The sequence below is a fragment of the Equus caballus genome, chromosome 1 (genome assembly GCF_041296265.1).
Source record: "Equus caballus isolate H_3958 breed thoroughbred chromosome 1, TB-T2T, whole genome shotgun sequence".
In the NCBI taxonomy this organism is placed as follows: Eukaryota; Metazoa; Chordata; class Mammalia; order Perissodactyla; family Equidae; genus Equus; species Equus caballus.
This window is the reverse complement of record NC_091684.1, coordinates 82,641,842-82,664,537: the sequence shown is the minus strand read 5'-3', so window position 1 is coordinate 82,664,537 and position 22,696 is coordinate 82,641,842. Positions and strand designations below refer to the sequence as shown.

The window sequence follows — 22,696 nt, the reverse complement described above, 5'->3', positions numbered from 1 at the left end:
TTTGTATGATTCATTTTGAAGAGCGTATTTAACAGAAGTTTCTAAGTTTCTTGGTGATTGTCAGAAGTTAACCTACATCTATGACTGCTAATGAGTGAAATAATGAGTAATAAATGGCTCACCTAGCTGAGAGAATACCTTTGCGCATCTCCCCAAAGTCAAAAGGAATAAACATGTAAAGCACCCTTTAGTCTATTTTTTTCTCTGTTCTTTTGCAGCGTCATAGTTTCATAGTCACCTACTGATATGTTATAAAATCATTGTGTTCATCAAATCAACATGATATTCAGTAGCTTGAATATTGATAGAATAAAATCATTATATGTGACAAAGAGATTTTAATATAAACTCTTATTAGATATTGCAGTAAAGATCAGTCATTCACTTTACAGCTTCTTTGTGCTTTCTAAACATATTTTAATTTATAGGTAAGAAAGTGTTTTACCCTGTGGTGTTCAGTCTTTACAACCCTGCCATCGTTTATGCCAATCAGGATGTGCCACCGCCTGTGGAGCAGCAGCTGGTAAGACTCTTACTGTCAGATATAAAAGGCCTCACAGATCCTTGCTAGGTTCCTTTATGTGTTTCACATGTAGAAAACAAAGTTTCGGTAAAAAAACTTTAGTTATTATAAACAGATTTTCATCGTCTCTCCCCATCCCCAAATGCTTTCACATTTATTGTTTGAAGAATTGTGTCATTCTGGTGGGGGGGGGTGGGGCGGGGAGTTTAGGCCACAGAGAAAAACTTTATGTTCCAGAATATGAAAATTTTACAGTCATTTCTGCCAACTTATTTTTAGTAATGCTAAAAATAAATTTTAAAATTAAAACTACTAAATAACTAAGAAGGAATAAGATACTGTAGGAAATTACTTAGTCATGGCATGGAGGTGCTGTATATCGACCAAGTTATACTTACATAAATTTTTAAAAATTTTTAAATAAACTTACTGTGTTGAAATAATTTAGATTTACAGACAAGTTGGAAAGATAGTATAGAGAGTTCCTATACTTCACCTAGTTTCCCCTAATGTTAACATCTTACATAACCATGGTACATTTGTCAAAACTAAGAAGTTAGCATTGGTAAGTTACTGCTAACTACACTATAGATTTTATAAGGATCTCACCAGTTTTTCTACTAATGCCTTTTTTCTGTTCCAGGGTCCAGTCCAGGATAGTATATTGCATTTAGCCTAATCTTTATTGTTAACATTAAGAAAAAATGGGAACAAATGAACTAAGTTAAGATGTTAAAAACATGAAAAATAACTTTGAGGAAAGAAATAAAAGCAGAAATTAAAGAACCAAAAATAATAGGTTGACAAATATAGGAGCTGCTTCTATATTTGCAAAAAAATTCTTTGTAATAAAGTGGGCAGATTTAGGGTGAAAAGGAAAACAACATTGGAAATTAGAACAAGAAAACGTTGAGAGAAATGAGTTTTATATAATGGGTATAAAAAGTTCTAAATAAAAGGAAAGACTTGAGAATTTATAAAATAGTAACGTGAGCGAAGTATATGTTAGTGTTTTATAAAAGCTCATGTTAGTATTTTATAAATAAAAGATAGACGTTCTGAAGAGACTAAGAGCTATTTAAAAAATTAGAACAGTTATCATAAAATTACCCTGCAGGTACATAGATAGAATGTTTTACTGGTGAGTTCTTCCAAACTTTCAAAGAACAGTAATATTAGTGCCATATGATCTACTTATATTTTATGAGGCCAGCATTAGCTTCATACCAACCCATGGCAGAGCATGTACACACACATACCCCTCTACCATCTCTGTAGGCCAGTACTGCTTAGGAATATGGATACAAATGGGATTAAATGGCAAACCAAGCACCACATCCGCCTTATCTGACACTCTAAATCCTTTGTAAAAATGAATTATTAAAAAGAAGTTATATTAGTGTTGGAAAATGAGAGAAGTGCCATTTGTAGATCTAAATTTTGAGAAATTTCTGTAAGATGGCAATAGTTGGCATAGGGTTAATGGAAGAGAACTGTCTGGGACGTATTCAGGAGAACACTGAAGATGAGGCTGCCTTGCATCCTCTGAGCTCAGAGAAGACAGAGTGGTGGAGTACATGTGCTTCTCTGGGGGTGTGCTGAGCAACAGGTACCACGGGGATTGGCCCACAGGCTGAGGCAGGGTGTATGGTCCTTGGAGCTAGAAAGTCAGGGTAGGGTCCTGGGAATACTGAGTTGTAGGTTGGATAGGGAGCCCCAGACTCAAAGGATGAGCTGCTGTTAGCACTTTCTGCCTGAGACCACGTTTGGCCCCTCCTCTGCTATTGCCGTAATCATAGTTAACAGCCATGGATTTTTGAACAGTGATTTTTGAAACAAAAATGAGTAGCAGTTAACCAAAACTAGCCAAACATTTGAAGGAAACCAACACTATGAAAGAGAGGCACCACATTTTAATAAACAGAAAAATCAACACATGATAATATGAATACAGATAGAAAACAACTTTACAATAAATATACCTTTAGGGAGATTAGAGAAAACATTAAATTCATAAAACAATATGTGTTGTTAAAAAAGAGTCAGAACTTGGAAATTGTGAAAATATAAAACTCAGTAAATGGGCTGAATAGAAGAACGGTCACAACTGAAACAGATTTGTAAACTAGAAGATAAGCCAACTGGGTGCATAAAGACCAAGAGAGAATGTGAGAGAAAAATTGAGACATGGGAAATCAGTCCAGAAGCTCCCAATTGTTTGATAGGAGTTCTAGAAGGGAGAAAAAAGAGAACAGATTGGAGAGGCAAGGAAATGGAAGAAAACTTCAAAGAACTAAAGAAAGACAAGTCTTCTGGCATTTGAGAACAGCAGTTAAGGGACAATCCTAATAGCTTCCAGAGATACCAAAAATAGCAAAACCTAGCTTGTCTGTAAAGGATTAAGAATCAGATTGGCATTTGGCTTCTTCTTGATAATGTTGGTGCTAGGAAACAATAACACAATACTTTAAACACTCTGAAGAAAAATAATTTTGATTTTAGAAGTTAAATTTGACCTACTATTTGAGGGTAAAAGAGACATTTTTTAACATTCAAGGACTCAAAAGTTTATTTCTCACAGACCTTTTCTAGTTCAGCAGAATAAGAAATGAATACATTAAAAGAGGAAGACCTGAGAATAAGAGTGATCAACAGCAAAAACCCAGTAAAAGTTTTGTTTAACAGTTGTTGATGACACACATAATAAAAAAGAAATTAATAGCAATTTGGGATTAAAAAGTCAAAGGGTATATACATGGTAAACATACATGTATTCTCTAGCTCTGTCTCCTGAGAGGGCCCGGGAGCAGTGACATCCCAAGAGTAGCAAGCACACCCAGCTCCCAGACCTTAGTGCTGGGACAGGAAATAGAGGAGCCTGGAGCATCTTATAGCTCCAGAAAGTAAGGAAATAGTCAAACAACAAAAGGATGGGGATATGTCAAAGGGAAACAGCCTGAAAGAGCTGCCAGTGGCAAAGCTGGAACAACTTGAGCAACAAAATAAATAACATAGGACTGGATTATAACCCCAAGCATAAAATATCCATGAATCCATATTGATATAAATAAATGAGTGAGTAAATAAATAGGTAAATAATAATAAATGAGTGGATAGGTCAATTTGATTAGATAAGATGAGATAGATTTACATAGGGGGAAAGAGATATCTTCCTTACAGAATTCTAAATAACTTTTGTAGATACTCCCTTTTCCAAAAGGTGGAGCTAGATGACTCACTTCCAGAAAAATTAGTATGGAAAAAGAAAAACTAACTTTTCAATAGAGAAACCTGAAAAACACCACCTTAAGCCAAGTAATAAAGGTTAACATCACCAGTGTTGTCCTGCACCCCTGATATGATGTAACAAGAAGGGCACTTCACCTCTATGGGCTTCTAAGAACCTAGAACCCCAAACTGATCATGAGAAAAACTTTAGACAAACCCAAGTTGAGGAGCATTCTATAAAATGCCTGACCAGTACTCCTCATAACAGTCAAGATCATCAAAAACAAGAAAGACTGAGAAACTGTCTCAGGAGACCAAGGAGACATAACATCTAAATACAGTGGTGCCCTGGTCTGGATCCTAGAACAGAAAAAAGGACATTAAAGGAAAAACTGGTGCATTCCAAATAAAGTCTAGAGTTTGGTTAATAGTAATGTACCAGTGTTGGTTTCTTAGTTTTGACAAATTTATAACAACAATGTAAGATAATAACATTTGGAGGAAGCAAAAAGTAAGTGAGAGATAAATGGGAACTCTTTACTATTTTGCACCTTATCTGTAAATCTAAAATTATTTCAAAATAAAAAGTTTATTTATTAAAAAAAATACTTGAAAAACAAACAAACAAAAAGGGCCAAATGGACTCAACATATGAGGGTGAAGAGGGGAATGCAAAAGCATGCTAATATTCTTGTCTGGTTTGGGAGGATGTGGGCAAAGAATGATTTGAATGCAGATTTATTCTAGGTTTTGTGTAGAAAAATAAGCTTAAGTACTTCCACTTCAGATGCTAGTTTCATTTTGTAACCTTTGCAGGTTACTCAGCCTTTCTAAGCTTCAGTCTCCTCACTTAAAACACAAGACAAAAGTTTTCTCTCCTTAATGTTTAAAGATATATTAAAAGTTAATAGGAAATACACTCAGAAAAAAAATAGGTAAAAGACAGTTGATAATAACTCACAATAAACATATTTAAATAGTCAGTCTTACTAAGAATAAATTACAACAGCAATGCAGTACTTTTTTTCTGCTATAAAATCGCTGTTTTTGAAAACAACCATGTGAGTGAGCCTGGCGGGATGGAGCTCTTCCATCCTTGCGTGTGGTGTGGAAATACACGCCAGTTTTTTGGGTCAGGAGTTGTCAAATAGGTTCATCCCTCTGATCCAGTAATTTCCACTTCCAGGAGTCTCTCTTGAGGAAATAATCAGAACTGTAGAGTAGCAATATGTATAATATTGACGAACATTAAAAGCAAGAAAAACTCTAATATTAAAATAATATATTGAATTACAGTATATACTGTGGTGAATATTAGGTATCAAGAAGAAAATGTTCCTGAAATGTAAATAAGTACAGCAGTGGAAATGTTGTTATAAAATGGGAAATGGCATATATATATTTTAGATACTTTAATGCTAATAACAGCTAATATTTTCATGCACCCTTTTCTACGTGTGAAGTACTATTCTGTTTATCATACATATTAACTCATTTAATCCTTGTAACAACCTCTGAGGTAGGTGCTGTTATTTCCCATATTTTACAGATGAGGACACAGCTGTGTGATTGATGGTTGAGTGCCCACCCAAATGCACAGCTGGTCCGGATGGGGCCAGGAGCCCGGGCACTGTGGCTGCACAGTCTCCACCTCTTATCCGCTTCATAGACTGCCTCTGTTATATTAATTCATCAAATGTGAGGGTCTGTTCTATGGCAGCCACTATTTACCACTGAATAGAACCATACAGGCATGGTTATTCTTCACAAGAATCTTTATTCTGGTAGGAAGAGAGAAAATAAAATCAATTAATAAATACCATGATCATTAAAATAGGCTGAGTTATGAAGAGTAATTAGGTCGTTTCTGGGGTGTGTTTGGTCAGAAAGGCCTTTCTGAGATGGGTTGTTGGAGGGGCCATCCGAATGACAGGAAGGAACCTGCTGCGCAGTGGCTGGGGAGGGCAGTTCCAGGCAGAAGGAACAGAGGGTTTCCTAAGGTGGCTAGAGCACAGCGGGCAAGGGGCACAAAGCTGGGCCAGGTCATAAAGAGCTCCTATAAGGAGTTTGAACTTCATGCTAAGTGTGATAGAAAGCCTGCTAGGGGATTAGATGTGGGAGTGAGGGAAAGACAGTGGCAAGAGGGAGATCAGGACTTCAACTTGAGCATAGTGGGTGTGTATTGTTTATTAGACATGCAAGGGAAAGTGCCAAGTTGTCAGTAGGATTTGTGAGTCTGGTGTCTGTGAGCAGCTGAGGGCTGGAGATGTAGGTAGCTGTGTCCCCCACATGCTTAAGAGAAGGACAGATAAAAATGCGGTAAGATACTAAAATTCAGGGATTATGGACAATCCAAATTTCTTTCTATTTTTCCTCAGGGAAAATGCATTGCTTTAAAAATCAAATAAAACCAATGACTCCTTTCCCTAAGTCTAATAATATTTGAAGAATTTTTAAAGAAACTAAGTTATAAATGAAGTCATAATATTTGTAAAATCAGAATTGGCATAAGGTAGAAATGTTAAAGTGGGTGTTTTGTTTTAATGCTTTGCACCAGGGTTATATTTTGACTAAAGAGATAAGAATATTAGAGCCTAGCCTTGGTTTTGCCACAAAACTTATGCCTCTATGCCATGTGCATGGCATTGTTCCAGGTGCTTGGGATATAGCAGTGATCAAAATTAACAAAAAGCCCTGCCCTCAGTGAGCTTTACATTCTAGAAGGGGAAGAAGCCCTCCCCCAAACAAAGAAACGGAAAAGGAAAATTGGTACCTCATTTATTAGCTCCAGCTTGAGCTGAGTTTTCAGTGCTGCTTAGTTCATTCTCCGTTTTCCAGTCGGTTCTCCCATTCTGCAAAGCAGCTTTTTCACTGTCCCTACTCCTCTACATACCTGTATATTCCTTATATTCCTGCTCTCTGCAGGAATTTCCACGTGGTTGCCCTACAGATCCCTCAAATTCATCATGTCCAGAACCCAGCTCCACATCATTCCTTTCCTCTATGCCCCCACTCTCAGAGGATTGCAGCATCACATACCTGTTGTTTAGGGTGGTAGCCTGCTGTCATCTTTGGTTAATCCTTCCCTATCACCCCCAACTTTTGCCAATTCAGTCACTTGTTGACTTCTGTCAATTCTGTGTCCTAAATCTTTTTTACATCCGTCCAATTTTTTCTTTCTGTACATACCATGATAGTCTATACCACTAGCTTCCCATTCCCAGATTATAACTGTTGCCTCTTAATCAGCCTCCCTGTGTCCCTTCTGGCCCCTTTTTATCTATTCTCTATACTCCAGCCAGAGTGATCTTCCAAAAATAGCATCTGATCACATTAGTCCTTCTACTCCGACTCTTCAGAGAATTCCCCTTGCCATTAGGGTAAAACTGAAACCACGTGACGAGGTATACGCAGTTCTCTCTGATGTGGCCCTGTAGATCCCTCTAGGCCAGGGGACAGCAGTCTGTGGCCTGTGGGCCAAATCTGGCTGGCTGCCTCGTTTTGTATGGCCCACAAGTTAAGAGTAGTTGAAAAATACTTTAAAAAAAATATTTCATGGCATCTGAAAATTATGTGAAATTCACATTTCAGTGTCCATAAGTAAAGTTTCTTGGAACACAGCATGTTCATTTGATTATTATTAATGACTGCTGTCACACTACAATGACAGAGTTGAGTAGTTGAGACAGAGACCCTGTGTTCTGCAGAGCCTAAAACATTTGCTACCTAGTCTTTTATAGAAGTTTGCTGAGCCCTGGTCTACATTTGTGGGCACTTCTACTTCTGACTCCAATGTTTAGTCCCACCATCCTTCACCCACAGTGTGCTCTCCCATCTCCAGGCCTTTGCACAGCCTGTTCTTGTGCCTGGGACTTTCTCCCAGCACATCTTCTTTCACTTGGCTAACTTCTACTTATCTCTCATATCCCAGCTCCAACTTCATTTGTTCAAGGGAGCTATCTCACAACGCTGCTCTTTGGATCAGCTGCCTCTCTCTCCTTTCTGGCACCCTCCACACATCCATATCCTCACTTCCCAACTCCGACTCCATCGTCAGTCATTATCCACAGCCTCTTTGCTATGCACGCACCTCCTTCATCCCTCACTCCTTCCAGCGTTTTGTCTTAGAACCCCAACCTGACTAAGAGCAATTCCGTCTAGGGCCTGGTTCAGGCCACAGAGCAGCAGAATATGGAGAGTGAGGAACACAGCCCACTACGTGACATTGCTTTAAATATATGACCACAGGCCTCAGGGATCACCGGTTGCCCTGAAGTCCTGCACCTTACCCTGATCCACCCACTCTCTGTCTTCCAAGTCAGCCACGCTGTCCATCTCCTCATACCTCCCAGCACCTGTCTCTACTACTCACTCTCCACGTACCCTGCTTCATATTTCGCTTAGAAAAGAGAAGCAGTCAGACATTCACTTCCTCATTCTATCATGAGATCCATCAGCCTCACTGCCTCTGTGTTGACATCCTCAGCCTCTCTCCATTCCCATGTCCCTTCATAAGGCTAGTCTGTCCTTTTGTAGTGAACTAGATAGAGCTCATCCCTTGTGCCTAAATAAGGATACCCCTCCAGCCATTCTTTATTCTCTCCTATCCGAACATTTTGCCTCTTCTAGATCATTACTGTAAGCATACAAAAATAATACCATTCATCTTTAAAAAATATAATAGCCCTTTTTTGACCCTGGAGCCTCAGTCTTCTGCTCTTGCCCTTGCTTTCTCTGCTTTTACCACAGTCATTTCCTTAGTGTTTGTCAAACACTCCACGCATGCTCCTACCTCATGTTGCTCTCTGTCTGGAATGATCTTCTCCAGATATTTGCATAGCTCAGTCCCTGATTTCCTTAGGGTGTCTACTCCAAAGTTACCTCCTCAGAGAGGCCTTTTGTGGCCATTATATCCAAAATGGACTTTCTCTCCATCATGCTCTCCCATTCTCCATGTATTACCACCTGAGATATATATTTATTTATTTGCTATTTTCCCATCAAAACAGAGGGTCTGTGATGGCAGGGACTTTGCAGCTCTGTTCTCTGCTGGGTCCCAGCTCCCAGAACCATGTCCAACAGATTAAACACTTCTTGAATCTATGAATAAGATAAAGGAGGTTTATCAAGCTTCAACTTTTACTTGATTCTGGAGGCTCAGTATCATCAAAGCCTTGATCATCTTTTTCTTTTTCTGCTTGGACTTCAGTGGTGACAGCTTCATTTTAAAGCTGGTTTCCTGGGGCTGGCACCGTGGCTGAGTGGTTAAGTTCGCGTGCTCTGCTGCAGGCGGCGCAGTGTTTCATTGGTTCGAATCCTAGGCGCAGACATGGCACTGCTCATCAAACCACGCTGAGGCAGCGTCCCACATGCCACAACTAGAAGGACCCACAAGGAAGAATGTACAACTATGTACCAGGGGGCTTTTTTCCCTTGTCGTAGAAAAGGACTGCAGCACTTCCCAGCTTCACATCTACACCCTACACCAGGGTTTGGCAAACTTATTCTGTAAAGAGCCACACAGAAAATATTTTAGGCTTTGCAGGCCATCCAGTTGCTGTTACAACTACTCCCCTCTACCATTGTACCATGAAAGCACCCACAGACAATTTGTAAACAAATGAGTGTCACTGTGTTCCGCTAAAATTATTTACAAAAACAGGCAGCAGGCCAGATTTAGCCTGGAGGCTGTAGTTTACTTACTCCTGCCCTACTCCATCCAAAACGAGCAAGTGTCTTTTCTAGTAGCTCTCTCAGAAGAATGAGGGGGCTTTGTTTTCCAAAGTTCCCAACAACTCTCCCCTTTTAACATGTTGGTCTGAATTTTGTCTAATGCCTGTTAGTGAATCAACTCCTACAGTAAGTGAGGTATAGAATACTCATGGCCCAGTCTGAAGCTACAGGTAGAAGGAGCTTCCCTGAAGCTCATGGGCTGCCAGGGGCCAGGTACTTACCAGAGCAAAACTGTACAGTCAGGAAGTGGCCAGGGAGTGGATGCTGGGTAGGCACCAAATAAGGTCTCCTGTGAAGAATTGATCACAGTGTATTACAGTATGTGTTTGCGCAGCTGTTGTCCTCCTAGAATAGAATGTTGCCTGTGAGGTCAGGCAACACACTGTTTGATTATTAGTAGCCTTAACTTGCACCTTGACAGGGCTTGAATTCAACTAAAGTGAAAGTGGCAAGAATTTTTTGCTCATAGTGATTACTATATTTTTGTTGGTTTTGTAAGGATTTAATAATATAAATGCATGTGATCCATTACCAGTCACATAAATGACAGGAAAAATTATTATTTGGAAAGTAATTTGTTTCATTGTTGATTAAAACTTCTGGTTCTTGAGGGATTAAATTGAACTTTTTTTTTTAACTTAAGGTTCACAAAAAGGATTCTGGCTTTTGGCGAGATTTTGGCTTTGGAATGACTTGTCAGTATCGATCAGATTTCCTAACCATTGGTAAGTATACCTGACATTTAAGGATAGGACTTTACGTATTTACTGTAGCACCTTATGGCATTTTTCTAAAATATCTCAGATTTGAGTGTTTTCCTATTAAATTATGAATGTCTGAGATTAGCTAAAAAGAGGAGTCTGGAAATATGAAAGGCAAAGTGAGTTTATAATTAATGTCTTTGAATAGCAAAAATGAGGTCATAAAGATAAAATAAAAGTGTTAATATAATATTTACTTGTTTCTTTAAAATCAAACCAGTTTTTGAAAACATCTGGCTTGTTACCTATATTTGCAGTTGTTTCGAGTACTTATAAAAAGTCTCTACATAACTTTGGTGTTGTACTCATGGATTGTTACAGCTGGAAGTAATGGTGGATTATCTAGTCCACGGGCTTTCATATTTTTTTATTTAGAGATGAAACCCCCTTTAATTGTCTATTGAACTGTCATGCAAAATCCCAGTATTTAAAACAAATGAAAAAACAGCTGCTCTTTCTAGCTGTCATTGAAGTTGGAGTAGGGGACTGAGAGTCACGGGCTTCGTCATCCACTCACTCTCCTGAGCCAAAGATGACCATGAAGAATCTCGTCTAATCTTCCTGCCCCACCCCATCGTCATTCTTACACAGCAAAAAAATAAAGCATCAGAGCATAGTTTAAGAAAGGCTGAAACCTGATTCCATATCTCCTGATTCATTCAGTGACTACCTTGCCACAGCATATTAGAAATATTTTATATATTTTATATATATACTTATTTTTTTATATTTGATAATAGAATATATTTCATATACTTTTTACGTCCATCATACATTCATTTTTATAATCAGCCATTTGTTTTGGAAATTCCTCTACCTTGTCTCTTTATCATTATAACACTTGAATAATGGAAATTCAGCAAATAGCAATAAAAAGACTATTAAATGAAACTAATGCCCTTTTCCCTGACTTTTTGCTTAATAAAACAGTAAGGATATATCACTGCCTTCTGACCTCTGTTATTTCTCGCTGCTTCTTTCTCATTGTTTTCTCCTCATACTCATATTAGACATATGTTGGTGCAATTAATGATGTCCCACATTTCTCTAAGACTGTGCATTTTTCTTCACTCTTGTTCCCTCTATTCTTCAGATTACATAATCTCAATTGATCTGTCTTCAAGTTCTCTGATTCTTTGTTTTGTTAATTCAGATCTACTGTTGAGTTACGCTAATTTTTTCTTTGAGTTGTATTTTTTTAACCTCAGAATTTCCATTTGGTTCTTTTTTTATATATAATTTCTGTCTATTAATATTCTCTATTTGATGAGCCATTGTCATTTTACCTTCTGTTACTTCTTTAAGTATGATTTCTTTTAATTCTTTGAACATATTTACAGTGGTTGTTTTGAAATCTTTGTTAAAACCAACATCTGGGCCCTCTCACAGGCAATTTCTGTTGCCTGCTTTTTTTCTGATATATGGGTCACACTTTTCTGTTTCTTTACATGCCTCGCAATTTCTTGTTTGAAAACTGGACATTTTGGGTAATATGTTGTGTCAATTCTGGATATTGATTCCCCCCTGCCTCCAGGGCTTGTTTTTTGTTTTGTTTTTCCTTGTTTATTTACTTATTGACTTCACTTTACTATTTTAGTTAATTCTATTCCCCACCCTCCACCAGTATGAAGCCTCTCATGTCACTCCTCAGGGCATGTGCACAGTCATCCTGGGATGACACTGGGTTTAGCAGGGCTCTCTTTGTCTCTTTCCATGCCTCTCTCTTGGTATTGCACCCACTTGTTAAGGCTTCACTAATTGCTTGCTGACAATGCTCTGGGGCATAAATTGTTCCACAGTCTGACCCTATTAAATTGTGCCCTTTTGCAGGGTAGTTTTTGAGGCAAGTCTTTGAGATTTGTTCCCACCCCACGAGGGCTCTTAGCTGTCACTTTTCCCTGTTTCTCTCTGGTAAACTAGCCAGCCTGCATTTTAGCTTGCTCCTCTAATGGGGCTATCAGCCTCCTCTTAGTTGTTTACCATCAAAATCTCCATTATTTTCAAGAGCCCCTTTTGGCTTGAACTTCTGTACACTCTGTTTCAAATAGTCAGTTCCTTTGGGAAGAGCTTTGGAGCAGTTTGTTCTTACGGATTTCCTCTTCCCCTGGGAAAAATCTCCAAGCCTCTGCTCCAGTGCTGGGGTGGAGGCAGTGGCACAGTTCTCTCAGGGTGACACCCTGCTTTATGAGTAGAGTGCTGAGTGGGGTAGAAGGTCCCCCAGTATTATTGGCCTGCCACACCTTAAGTGGAACCTCTACCCTATGAACGTGGGCTGAGTGAGAAAGGGAGCCCCTGCCCTCTCATCAGCACTTGTGTGGAATTTAGATTCTTTCATCTGGAGATTCTATTCCTTTCTCTCTTTCCTTTTCTTTTGATCTTCCCATTAGACACGTGTTACACCTTTTGTAGTTGTCCTATAATTCTTGGATATTCTGTTCTGTTTTGTGTTTTTTTTCTTCCTTTGTCTTCTTTCTCTTTGCTTTCAATTTTGGAAGTTTCTATTGACATGTTGTCAAGCTAGAGAGTCTTTCCTCATCCAGATCCATCTACTATTGAGCCTCTCAAAGGCATTATTCATTTTTATTACATTGTTTTTTATCTTTAACCTTTATTTTTTATTCTTTCATAGAATTTCTCTCTCTCTGCTTACATTACCCATCTGTTCTTGCATGATGTCTACTTTTTCCATTAAAGCCCTTAGCATTTTAATCACAGTTGTTTTGAATTCCTGATCTGATACAGGCATGCCTCGTTTTATTGTGCTTCACTTTATGGCACTTTGCAGATATTACATTCTTTTACAAACTGAAGGTTTGTGGTAAACCTGTACCAAGCAAATCTGTTGGCACCATTTTCCCAACAGCATTTACTCACTTCGTGTCTCTGTGTCACGTTTTGGTAATTCTCATAATATTTCAAAATTTTTCATTATTATATTTGTTATGGTGATCTGCGATCAGTCATCTTTGGTGTTTTTATTTTAATTGTTTTGGGGCTCCACGAACACTGCCCATGTAAGATGGTGAACTTAATGGATAAATTAAGTTATATGTTTTCTGACTCCTCCACCAACTGGCTGTTCCCCCATCTCTCCCCCTCTCCTTGGGCCTCGCTATTCCCTGAGACACAACAATATTGAAAATAGGCCAATTAATAAGCCTGCAGGGTCTCTGTCAAGCGAAAGGAAGAGTTGCATGTCTCTCACTTTAAATCAGAAGCTAGAAATGATTAAGGTTAGTGAGGAAGACATGTCAAAAGCTGAGATAAGCCAAAAGCTAGGCCTCTTGTGCCAAACAGTTAGCCACCTTGTGAATGCAAATGAAAAGTTATTAAAGGAAATTAAAAGTGCTACTTCACTGAACACACAAATAATAAGAAAGTGAAACAGCCTTAGTGCTGATATGGAGAAAGTTTTAGTGGTTTGGATAGAAGATCAAACCCAACATTCCCTTAAGCCAAAGCCTAATCCAGAGCAAGGCCCTAACTCTGTTCAGGTCTGTGAAGGCTGAGAGAGGTGAGGAAGCTGCAGAAGAAAAGTTTGGACCTAGCAAAGATTGGTTCATGACATTTAAGGAAAGAAGCCATCTCCATAACATAAAAGTGCAAGGTGAAGCAAAAAGTGTTGATGTAAAAGCTGCAACAAGTTACCCAAAAGATCTAGCTAAAATTATTAATGAAGGTGCCACACTATACAACAGATTTTTTAGTGTAGATGAAACAGTCATATTGGAAAAAGATGCCAGCTAGGGAGGCATCTGGCTTCAAAGCTTCAAAGGACAGGCTGACTCTCTTATTAGGGGTTAATGCAGCTAGTGACTTTTAAGTTGAAGCCAAGGCTCATTTAGCATTCCAAAAATCCTAGGGCCCTTAAGAATTATGCTAAATCTACTCTGCCTGTGCTCTGTAAATGGAACAACAAAGCCTGAATGACAGCACATCTGTTTACAACATGGTTTACTGAATATTATAAGTGCACTGTTGAGAGCTACTGCTCAAAAAAAGATTCCTTTCAAAATGTTAATGCTCATTGACAATGCATCTGGTCACCCAAGAGCTCTGATGGAAGTATACAACAAGATTAATGTTGTTTTCATGCCTGCTAACACAACATCCATTCTGCAGCCCGTGAATCAACGAGTAATTTCAACTTTCAAGTCTTATTATTTAAGAAACGCATTTTGTAAGGTTATAGCTGCCACAGATAGTGATTCCTCTGATGGATCTGGGCGAAGTAAACTGAAAATCTTCTGGAAAGGATTTACCATTCTAGATGCCTTTAAGAACATTTGTGATTCATGGGAAGAAGTCAAAATATCAACATTAACAGAAGTTTGGAAGAAGTTGATTCCAGCCCCCATGGATGACTTTGATGGGTTTAAGACTTCAGTGGAGGAAGTAACTACAGATGTGATGGAAACTAGTTAGAAGTGGAACCTGAAGATGTGACTAAATTGCTGCAATCTCATCATAAAACTTTAATATGAGGAGTTGCTTCTATGGATTAGCAAAGAAAGTGGTTTCTTGAGATGGAATCTACTCCTGGTAAAGATGCTGTGAAGACTGTAAAAATGACAACAAAGGATTGAGTAGTACATAAACTTAGTTGATAAAGCAGCACCAGGGTTTGAGAACATTGACTCCAATTTTGAAAGAAGTCCTGCTGTGGGTAAAATGCTATCACATAGCATCACATAGTCCAGAGAAATCGTTCATGAAAGGAAGAGTCAATCGATGGGGCAAACTTCATTGTTGTCTTGTTTTAAGAAAGTGCCACAGCCACCCTGACCTTCAGCAACCACCACCCCGATCAGTCAGCAGCCGTCAACATCAAGGCAAGACCCTCCACCAGCAAAAACGTTACAACTCACTGAAGGCTCAGATGATAGTTAGCATTTTTTAGCAATAGAGTATTTTTAATTAAGTACATTTTTTTGACATAATGTTATTGCACACTTTGTAGAGTACAGTGTAATGGAAACATTACTTCTGTCTGCACTGAGAAACAAAAAAATATGTGTGACTTGCTTTATGGCAATATTCGCTTTATTTAGTGGCCTAGAACCAAACCCACAATATCTCCGAGGTGTGCCTGTAATTCCAACATCCCTGCCATATCTGAGTCTGGTTCTGATGCTTGCTCTGTCTCTTCACACTTCATTTTTTGCCTTTTAGTATGCCTAATTTTTTCTTGATAGCTGAACATGATGTACTAGGTAAAAGGAAACTGCGGTAAATAGGCCTTTAGTGACGTGGAGGTAAGGTGTGGAGAAGAGGAAGCATGCTGTAGTCCTGTGATTAGGTTTCACTCTCTAGTGAGCCTGTGCATCTGGACAGTGAAGTTCATAAATGTTTGTCAGACACTGCCCCCACCTTAGTTGAGACAGGATGGCTAGAGTGGGCTGGAGTTGGTTATATCCCTTCCTCCAGGTAGGTTAGGCTCTGGTAAAATGGTTTTTCCTGAGGGCAGGTCTTGTTAAGAAGAATAGAATGCTCTAGCATGTTTCAAAATGGTTACTTTCCTCCTTCCCCCTGCTAGAAGCACTAGGGGATTTTTCTCCAGTCTTCACTGTGAGAACCTGGTAGAGCTAACTAGAGGTAAAACTCACAAAAATGTAGGGGTCCCCCCCCATGACTGGCCCCCACTGGAGGTTTGTTTTTTGTTTTGTTTTTTTGCTGAGGAAGATTCGCCCTGAGCTAACATCCATTGCTAACCCTCCTCTTTTTTTGCTAGAGGAATATTAGCCCTGACCTAACATCTGTGCCAATCCTGTATTTCTTTGTATGTGGAACACCACCACAGCGTGGCTGGTGAGTGGAGTAGGTCTGCGCCGGGGATCTGAACCCGCAAATCCGGCCGCTGAAGTGGAGCACATGGAACTGTAACCACTTGGCCACAGGGCTGGGCCCCTCACTGGAATTTTTAACTTTCAGACTTGTCTTTTGAGCTTCCATTTGTCAATTACAGTTCAGATTTTCCTACCCCTGGTACTGGTTGCCCCAGAGATTTCTACTTACGAGTTTCTGTTCTAGTAAATTGTCATTCCCACCTGTCTGTCTCTCAAATTTTGGGGGCAGCAATTTACCCTGTGACCTTACTTCTCGGAGGGATCTGAGAAGAGCTGTTGATTTTTCAATTTGTTCAGCTTTTACTTGTTAGGACAGAGTGATGACTTCTAGGACAGAAACTGGAAGTCCCCCGTTTACTTTAAGTATCTACACCATCTCTACTATTAGAAGAGCTTATTTGTGTCTACAAGGAAGAAAAGCCAAGGTGTATCACATAGAGCAATTAATAAAGCCATGTGTTTAAAGTAATGCTTTTCCGAGATCTCAGGATTCTTGTCATCCTATGTGTGTGAAATTAAGTGGCATAGAATTATTTGAGAGAATATGTAATTTGGAAACCTAGCTCTTAAGTAAAGAAGTAATTTTTTCTCAGTTTTTAAGACTCTCTTTTCTAGCTCTTAAAAAAACTCCAAATAGTTTGTGTTCATGCTTCTTTAAAAAGTTAATTGTTCGACTGAAACCAATTTGAAAATACTCTCAACTTTATCTCTCATTTCATGTGCCTGCCCACTCCAGTTAGCCTTCTGCCCCATTGTCCCATCAGGTTTGTTCTAAGTCAGGTTATAAGTGATATTTATGTTGCCAGGTCTGCTTGGTTCTTTTAAAGTTCTTAATTGAGCAGTACATATTTGACCATTTTTTCAAGATGCTTTCTTCACCTGACTATGATAACACATTCTCCAGAATTTTCTCCCTCCTCTGGGGCCATTTCTAAGTCCCTTACTACTTAACTTTCTCTGCATCTGTTCAACTTCGAGATATTGGCCTTTCTTAGCATTTAGACCTAAGCCCTGTGTTTCTTCTAAACTCCTTCAGTAATTTCATCCATTTCTATGGCTTTAAATCATCTGTGTGCCCTTTCTCAAATTTATTTTTCTGGGTTCATCATTTCTTCTGTTTTCCCTTCTGGAAAGTTTTCTGTGACCCAGAAAACTTGTGTCTCACAGGATAGAAAGAGAACATAATAAAATATGAGTGGGGATGAGATTATGGCTGATTTATATTTCCTTCTCCTTTATTTGACTTTCTGTAGATTTTCTGTAGAACTTGGAAGTTTACAAAGCATTCTCAAATATTTAATCTCATTTTGATACTCTGAATAATAGAGACCTTAAGCTCCTAGATGTCAGCTGGTAACTGGACTTCTAAACCAGGACTTCGGTCCTCTGCATCAGGTTTCTTTGGGCTGTGCCATACCATCACATTTGAAGCAGAACATTTAAATCTTTATCAGGTTCCACTGTGCTCTGGCTGCCAGGCAGTTACTTATAGTGTCAATTTTGATCCTGCAGGTGGATTTGACATGGAAGTAAAAGGTTGGGGTGGAGAAGATGTTCATCTTTATCGAAAATACTTGCATGGTGACCTGATTGTGATTCGGACTCCAGTTCCTGGCCTTTTCCACCTCTGGCATGAGAAACGCTGTGCAGATGAGCTGACGCCTGAGCAGTACCGCATGTGCATCCAGTCCAAAGCCATGAATGAGGCCTCTCACTCGCACCTGGGAATGCTGGTCTTCAGGGAGGAGATAGAGACACATCTTCATAAACAGGCATACAGGACAAATAGCGAAGCTGTCGGTTAACGTAGTTGTTGACTTATTAGTCTGAACCGAAACCAGCACTATTTATTTAGCCTTAATTCCCATTGCAGATGCAGTGCCTCTTTCAGAGAAGACATGCCTATCTTTTATGTTCTTTCTGATATTACTTCACTTTAGCAGTTTAACTTGATATGAGAAGACAAAGCAAGTGCTTCAATGCAGAGTCTGTTTTGTGAGAATACTGTACTATGACTATTGACAAGTTGAAATCTGTCTCAAAAGTAGTTTCGAATTAGTTTCTACCCAGCACCCATGTTCTGATGTGTCCTGGTTGTATGTGGGCTGAGGGATGAAATGTGCTATGCTGATGGTGGGTCAGGAGCATCCTATTCCTGCAGAGAGTGGAGTGTTAAGGATGAAGTGTGTGGACAGAGGTTCTTCACCTGCTGACCACTGAGTCATCCTGCTTGGTTTTAAAATGAAGATCTTTGGTCAGTTGCTTGAAGAATCCTTTTTCACTGAAGCAGAGGATAATTAGATGACACATCTGAAATCCTCAACCAACCAAGAGAAGGAAGAGATAAAAACCTTTAATTTAATGTTGCTTAGCCCCAGGAATGTCTGTTTTAAACAAATGAGTAATAGTAGGAAATACTTAGGTTAGAATCTATGACTTGATTAAAAATACAGTGTGTTACTACTTTATCATCATGTTCAGGATTAGTAGTCAGAGTTACTGTAGACTGGTTTGAATAAACAGAAATCCACATGGAAATTTCCTTAACAGAACACTTAATTATGCTGGAGTACAGGACACTTGGGGTGTCTGGGAACATTATGTTAGTCAGAGCCACATCAGGGCCTTCTTGCGGTGGTTCAGAATAGATGAGCATAGCATGGTGTCTTTTGGTCTTTGCTTTGTATAGTCTCATTTAGCATGGATCCATATATATTTATTACCTTTTTTCCCCTAATATGTTAATGTATGCTACATCTATATTTGCATTATTATAATACTTTGAGTTGAAAGAGAGTTTCACTGAAGGGAGAAAAGACAATTTCATGAGGTATACCATAAAATCACACTGATTTCAGAAAAGGAGAGGAGGGGAAGGTAGTCTGAATGGAAATCTGAATTACAGAATATTTTAGAGAAATACATTGCTTGCAGATAGAATGATGTTTTAATTGAGATATAAATTATATATTAATGAGACAAGATGAATAAGAAGTTATATTCAGAAAGGACTGTCCTATTATTTATCACACGTGGATCTTTTACCATAGAGTCAATTGCTAGATCCAGAAATTGGAGATATGGTGAAAGGCATGCATAGATTTTTGAACCTTTGGTGTTTAAAAGGGACCTATATTGAATTCTATCTATTTGTATATAAACCCCTGAAAAATCGTTACTCTTTTTGCTCAGTAAATCATATCGTCTGAAATATTACAAATCTCAAATTTCTTGGTGCTATATGAATTCAATTTTACAATAACTTACTAATAATTCTTACAAGTTTTAAGTTGGGATAGCATTTAGGCTTATTTTTAAGATACATAAAGTTTTCTCTGCAAAATTATTCACACCATTGTCTCCTTTTATATACAATTATTTATTAGGAAGACCAGTGAATTAGCGTATTTAAAGTGAGAGAACCTAACTATTTGCAAAGGTAAGTTGCAGCTTGTTTTTTGACGGAATCAAATGACTTCACCTTTTCTCTTGTGTTTTTTAAACTAGCTTTTAATTTAAAGATGGAAGCTAAGCAATAGAAACAATGCCATGTTTTTGACATTAAACGGTACCAATAAACTATTTTATTACCAAAAGTTAAATGAAAATGTGATAAATTTCTTTCTGTTGTAAGATATCATAAATACAAAACGTGTATAACATGTAATTGTGTACTTTAAAGAATAATAAAGCCAACACCAGTGCACCAGCTACCCAGATTAAGATCTAGAACGCTGGAGCCGGCCCTGTGGCTGAGTGGTTGAGTTCGCACGCTCTGCTTTGGTGGCCCAGGGTTTCGCCAGTTTGGATCCTGGCCCCAGACCTAGTACTCCTTGTCAAGCCACGCTGAGGTGGCGTCCCACATATCAGAACCAGAAGGACCTACGACTAGAATGTACAACTATGTACTGGGGGGCTTTGGGGAGAAGAAGGGGAAAAGAAGAAGATTGGCAACAGATGTTAGCTCAGGGCCAATCTTGGTTAAAAAAAAAAAAGATATAGAACATTACCAGTGAGAGGCCTCTATGCCCCTACTTGATCACACACCCTCACTCTCTCCATAAGAGTCACTATCCTGATTTTTGTGATTAACTTTTCACCTGTTTTTCTTCACAGTTTTTCCAACTGTCTATGTATCTCTTCCCAATACATGGTTTAGTTTTGCCTAGTTTTGAATTTATATACCTATTATTTTATTTTATAGTTTCTAACTTTCATTCAGTATTATGTTGTTGAGGTTTGCTTCAAAACGTAATTTGAGATGTTAATCTCAAAATTAATTCATTTTTATTACTGACTAGTCTTCTACTGTATGAATATACTACAATATTTATTCATTCTACTGTTTACAGATTGAGTTGTTTGTGATTTTTTGTTGTGTGCTTGTTTGCTTTTGCTGTCACAAGCAGTGTTGTCATGAATACTCCTGTACGTGTCTCTAAGTGTGCGAGAATTTCTGTAGGAGTAATAATGCTAAATCATCAGCTGTGTGCATGTTCAATTACTTTCTGAAGTGGACCACCTCCAGCACTTTGAGAAAGTTTACCTTGCATCCTTGGCAATACTTAATTTTGTCAGGCTTATTAATTCTTGCTTATCTAATGGGCTTTAGGCATGAATTGTTATAATTTGCATTTACAGCCTTTTTGCCCATCTTTATCAGTTCATAGGAATTCTTCATAGATTCAGCATACCAATTCTTGTTGGTTAAATGTTTGCAAATATCTTCTCCCAGGATATGACTTGTCTTTCTCATTCTTGATGGTATTTTTTGATGAATAAAAATTAACTTTAATGTGATTAATGAATCTTCTTCCTTCATGTATTCTACTTTTTATTATTGATTTATGACTTTATAATAGGGAAGGATGTCTTAAAGCTATTGTTCTGTATTATATTCTGAATACCTCATACATAACTTTGCTTTTCCCAATTAGGTCTTTAATGTAAGTAGAAGGGATTTTTGTGTATGACATGAGGTAAGGATTGCATTTAACTTTTTTCCAGGGTCACCTGTAAGTCCATATTTTACTCGCTGATCTGCAGAACCACTCTGTCATCCTCAGATGTCCATACATTCACAGGTCTGATTCTGGGCTCTCATCTGTTCAGTTAGGCTTTCTGTCTGTCACCATGCCATTGCCTCACAGTCTAAATTACTGTAACTTTATACAAGTCAATGTCTCTGAGAGTCCACTCGCCTTGTTCTTAAAGATTGCCATGCTTATACATAGCCTTTGTACTGTCATATAAATTTTAGAATAAACTTTCACAAGAATCTTTATGAGTTTGATTGGAATCTCATTGAATCTGTAACATCACTTGGGGAAAATTTACATCTTTATGATACGGAATCTTCTAATCCTTAAACATGACATAACTATTTGACTCTTTATTGTCTTGCAATTAAGTTTGATACTTTTTTCCCACAGGGGACTTACATACTTTGCATTTTCGATATCACTGTAACTGTCTTTATTTTTATTGTCTATTGCTGGTGTTTAGAAATCAAATTGATTTTTGTGTGTTAATTTTTGTGTTCAACAACCTTGCCAAAAACACTTAATTCTAATAATGTATTTCTAGTTTCTTTTTCATGTTTTCTGTTACATAATCATATCACGTATTTATAAGTATTGAAAGTTTTGTTTCTTTTAAATTTTTGTATCTTTACTCTTCTTGTCTTCCTATGCTTGTTAGGATTTGTTGTGTAGTGTTGACTGAAAGTGATAAGAGTGGGCCTTTGGCTCATGTTTCTGATCTCAAGGGGAGCTCACTCAGTGTTTCATCAGTAAGGTATTTGCTGGAGGTGTTTTTGTAAATACCCTTTATCAAGTTAACAAAGTTACCTTCTATTACTACTTGGTGAGTTTTTATCATGCTCGAGAGGGTTTATCAAATACCTTTATTATATCTGTTGAAATGATCATATGATTTTTTTCCCATCTTTGATATGTTAAATTGATGAGTTGATTGATTTTCTGAAGTACCTTTGCATTCCTGGGCTAAACTCTAATCTGTCATGATGTATTATCCTCATCATACATTGCTGGATTCAGTTTGCATACACACAGACACACATACACATTCATTTACAGACCTGTGTATGTATTTGCATGTGTGTGTGGGTATGTATATATGTCAGGTGTTTTTCATGCATGTTCATGAGTAAGATTGCCTGGGACTTCCCTTCCTCCTCCTTGTTGGACTTTTCTATTAATGTTATACTAGCTTATAACAAGTGATAGGTGTTCCCTCTTATTCTTGTTTCTAGAAAAGTTATGTAAGACTGGAATTGTTTCTTCCTTAAATGAACTGCCTGTAAGCCACCCCTAAGCATGAACTTTTCTATATGGGAGGATTTCTGATCACTGGTTCAATTTATTTAATGATGGTATAACTATTCAGATTTTCTATTTCTTCTGAAGTCATTTTTGATTGAGTTATTTTAGGTAAGGTGCAAATTTCTAGGAACTTATACTGATAAATTTGAAAATTTAGAGGAAACTTACAAAGTTGTTTGTGATCTCCTTTTATCTGTGTAATATGTACAGGATCTATAGTGATAGTGCCTCTTTCATTCCTGATATTGTTTGTTTGAGTCT

General features: G+C 38.1%; 1 protein-coding gene across 2 annotated transcripts in view; it reads left to right on the top strand.

Moving 5' to 3' along the window:
* CSGALNACT2 (chondroitin sulfate N-acetylgalactosaminyltransferase 2) overlaps positions 1-21,373 on the top strand; it is a 43,055-nt gene extending 21,682 nt beyond the window's left edge. For both annotated transcript variants that reach the window (XR_011423589.1, XM_023646695.2), the window contains 3 exons: positions 429-523; positions 10,128-10,209; positions 17,604-21,373. Coding sequence is in view for 1 of the 2 variants with exons in the window: in XM_023646695.2 (XP_023502463.1) it covers positions 429-523; positions 10,128-10,209; positions 17,604-17,896 (470 nt within the window). In the remaining variant the exon portion in view is untranslated. The remainder of the gene's footprint in view (positions 1-428; positions 524-10,127; positions 10,210-17,603) is intronic.
* Positions 21,374-22,696: the final 1,323 nt, after the last annotated feature.